The sequence below is a fragment of the Hypanus sabinus genome, chromosome 26 (assembly GCF_030144855.1).
Source record: "Hypanus sabinus isolate sHypSab1 chromosome 26, sHypSab1.hap1, whole genome shotgun sequence".
NCBI lineage: Eukaryota > Metazoa > Chordata > Chondrichthyes > Myliobatiformes > Dasyatidae > Hypanus > Hypanus sabinus.
The window spans coordinates 25858596-25861604 of record NC_082731.1 but is presented as its reverse complement, the minus strand read 5'-3'; the positions used below and the strand labels follow the sequence as shown (position 1 = coordinate 25861604).

The 3009-nt window shown below is 46.7% G+C and overlaps 1 gene segment (V, D, J or C); it reads right to left on the bottom strand.

Annotated features, from left to right (window-relative positions):
* Positions 1 to 2150: 2150 nt before the first annotated feature.
* Positions 2151 to 2699, bottom strand: LOC132381706 (Ig heavy chain V region-like). The segment is given in 2 exon segments: positions 2151 to 2509; positions 2623 to 2699. Coding segments are annotated over 2 exon segments (405 nt in total).
* Between the last annotated feature and the right edge of the window lie 310 nt (positions 2700 to 3009).

Here is a 3009-nt window from a genome sequence, read left to right as displayed (position 1 = left end):
ACGAAGGCCGATGAACCGCGTGCTTTCCTAATCATAGAGTCAACCTGTGAAGCAGGTTTGAGTGTACTATGGCCTCGGACCCCAAGATCACCTCGATCCTGCACACTGCCAAGAGTTTACAATTAATGCGATATTCTGCCATCATATTTGACCTACCTACCTCACAGTGATCTGGCTTGAATTCCATCTGCCACTTCTCGGTACAGTTTTGCATCCTAACAATGACCCGTTGTAACCTCTAACAGCCCTCCACACTATCCACAACACACCCAACCCAACTACATTAACGGCTCTACCTTCATCAATGTGGTTAGTCACAGCCTCAAAAATGTATTAAGGTTCGTAAAGCATTGGACAGCGCCGTGCTGACTATTCCTAGTCGTATTATGCCTCTCTAAATGTTCAAAAATCCTACCTCTCAAGATCTTCTCCACCGACTTACCAACCACTGAGGTAAGACTCACTGGCTACTAATTTTTTGGGATATCTCTACTCCCTTTCCTGTAAAAGGGAACGACATCCGCAACCCTCCAATCCTCCCGTAGCTCTCCCGTCCTCATTGAAGACGCTAAGATCATTGCCAGAGGCTCAGAAATCTCCTCCCTCACTTCCCATAGTAGCCTGGGGTACATCCCGTCCAGTCCAGATGACTCATACAACGATGATTTCCACAAGTTCCAGGACATCATCTTTCTTACTATGTACATTCTCAAACTATTCAGTACACTGCAAATCATCCTTAAAATTGCCAAGATCCCTTACCATAGTGAATACTGAAGCAAAGTATTCATTATGTAACTTCACTATTTCCTCCGGTTCTATACACACTTTTGCATTGTCACACTGGATTGGTCCTATTCTCTCACGTCCTATCCTCTTGCTCCTCACATACCTGTAGAATATCTTGGGATTTCCGTTATACCTGTGTGCCAAGGACTTCTCAGGACCCTTATTAGCTCTCGTAACTTCATTCTTAATCTCCTTCCTGCTATCCATATAATCTTCCAGATTCAGATCATTACCTCGGTTTTTGATAGTTTCCTAAGCTCTTCTTTACTTCTGGGCTAGATTTACAACAACCTTTGTGCAACATGGGTTTTGTACCCTACCAAACTTTTCAAGTCCCGTGGAAGGTACCTTCTCAGAACTCCACGCAAATATCCCCCGATACATGCATATTCACGAGCGCAATTGCTGAATCTGCTGCGATGTCGAACCGTGGTTTTGACAGTCACGTCCAATAATCTCAACATCTGTCCACACGATTCCTGTCCGGACCGATATAAGGCTTCATCCTGGGTTTCCATCCCAAACTCTGAGCTGGGGTCTTCCCGGCGTGAGGATTAAAGAGGCATTTTCGGAGTTTTCCAGTCGGAGGACACCGGTTCCTGCCAATCCACAGAAACACAGTCTAAGCTTTATTTATTTTTAATTGCCCGGCATAGCAGTCCAGTCAGGCTTCTGTGGTTTGACTCTGTTAAGCAACAGTGCAGAAGACAAGTAGACTGACTGCGCTGCTGGTTTGTCAGGACCAGTTTCTGCTCAGCCCCCAATGTTGTGATTTACCATAGCTCACAAACCACCTTTACCCCATTCTGCTTGAAACCAGATGAATACGCGAGTCAGCCAACTGACTCAAAAAACCTTCACACCCTTACATCTTTGCTCCGGTGTTCCACCAGTGATTCTCGATATCGGCCATTCCAGTCCCTACATGGAGTGGATGTGAGGAAACGAGTTCTTTCACTGGGCATCCATTGATCCTCGTTGGGAGTCACTGTTCCTCGATTGTTTAGATCGCTTCCAATCAGATCTCCAATGAAATCTCTATCTCGTCTAGATTATCCACTCGGAATCTGATTGATGTGTCCCAGTTTAAAGGCTGGCGTAAGCGCCCGAAGACCAATTTAAATAGGTCTGTTACGTAGCATCTGGGTAAAGGCCCAGCACCGGACGTAATAAAAAGTTGACCCCATCCCCACCGACTCTTGTCTCCAAACTGCTGAGTGACGTCATCCTCTGTAAGCCTGGCACGAGCCCTTCATCTCCTCATCTGTCACAACATGCTTTCCTTTGCGTGGACGCCCCAACCTGTCCAGAAGGATAGTCACCGAGCTCTGGCGATCTTTCTTGCCCTTTCCCTCAGCGCTCTAAGTGCAAGTGTTCTCTGTGGGTTTTTGTCCCGGTCCAGTCCCAGTCTCCCTCACTGTGTCTGTCGCACAGTAATATGTTCCTGTGTCGTCCAGTTTCAGGTCGTTCATTTGCAGATAAAACTTGCCACTGTCCTTGGAAGCCGTGAACCGTCTCTCGATTCCTGGCGCGTAATACTTATTATTTTTACTATAGTAACGTACCAACGTTTCTAGCCCTTTCCCGGAGACCTTTTTCACCCAGTACATGGTGTAGGTGTTGATATCGAAACCACTGACTGCACAAGACAGTCGGTGCGGTTCTCCGGCCTTTAGCACGGCTGGGTCGGATTGTTTCAGCACGATGTCGGACCGCACGTCTGGCAAAAAAAAAATAAAGAGCAGAAATTAATAAAATGTTCCGCCGGCATAGGCTTCAAAGGTTCCGAAAAGCAGCCTGCCCCGGGTGTGCGATAGGCGGCGGACAACATACCTGCAATACAAGACAAGATAAGACAGATGTAAAGAACTACACCCATCGTTCTGAGCACGGAGTTCGACTTAAACACTTTTGAGATCGGTGCCTCAGCTCAGGCTGGAACTAACTTGAAACGAAGTGAGCCCTGATCAAATAGAGTCATTGACTGCGAGTGAGGGAGGGTGTCGCTGTTGAACAGGCTCTTACCAACTGAAACCGGAGTGGCAGTTTCCTGTCCCCTCCCCCAGCAGAGATTTTAATTCTACTAAAGATGTTTCTGTACAGGAGACAGGTTCAGCGGCAGTGACCAGAACCAGATTGAAGATCTGATGCTCTCTGTTCAAACGATCAACTTCAGCGTTAGAAATTTTATTTTAACTAAAACACAGAGAATATCTGCGG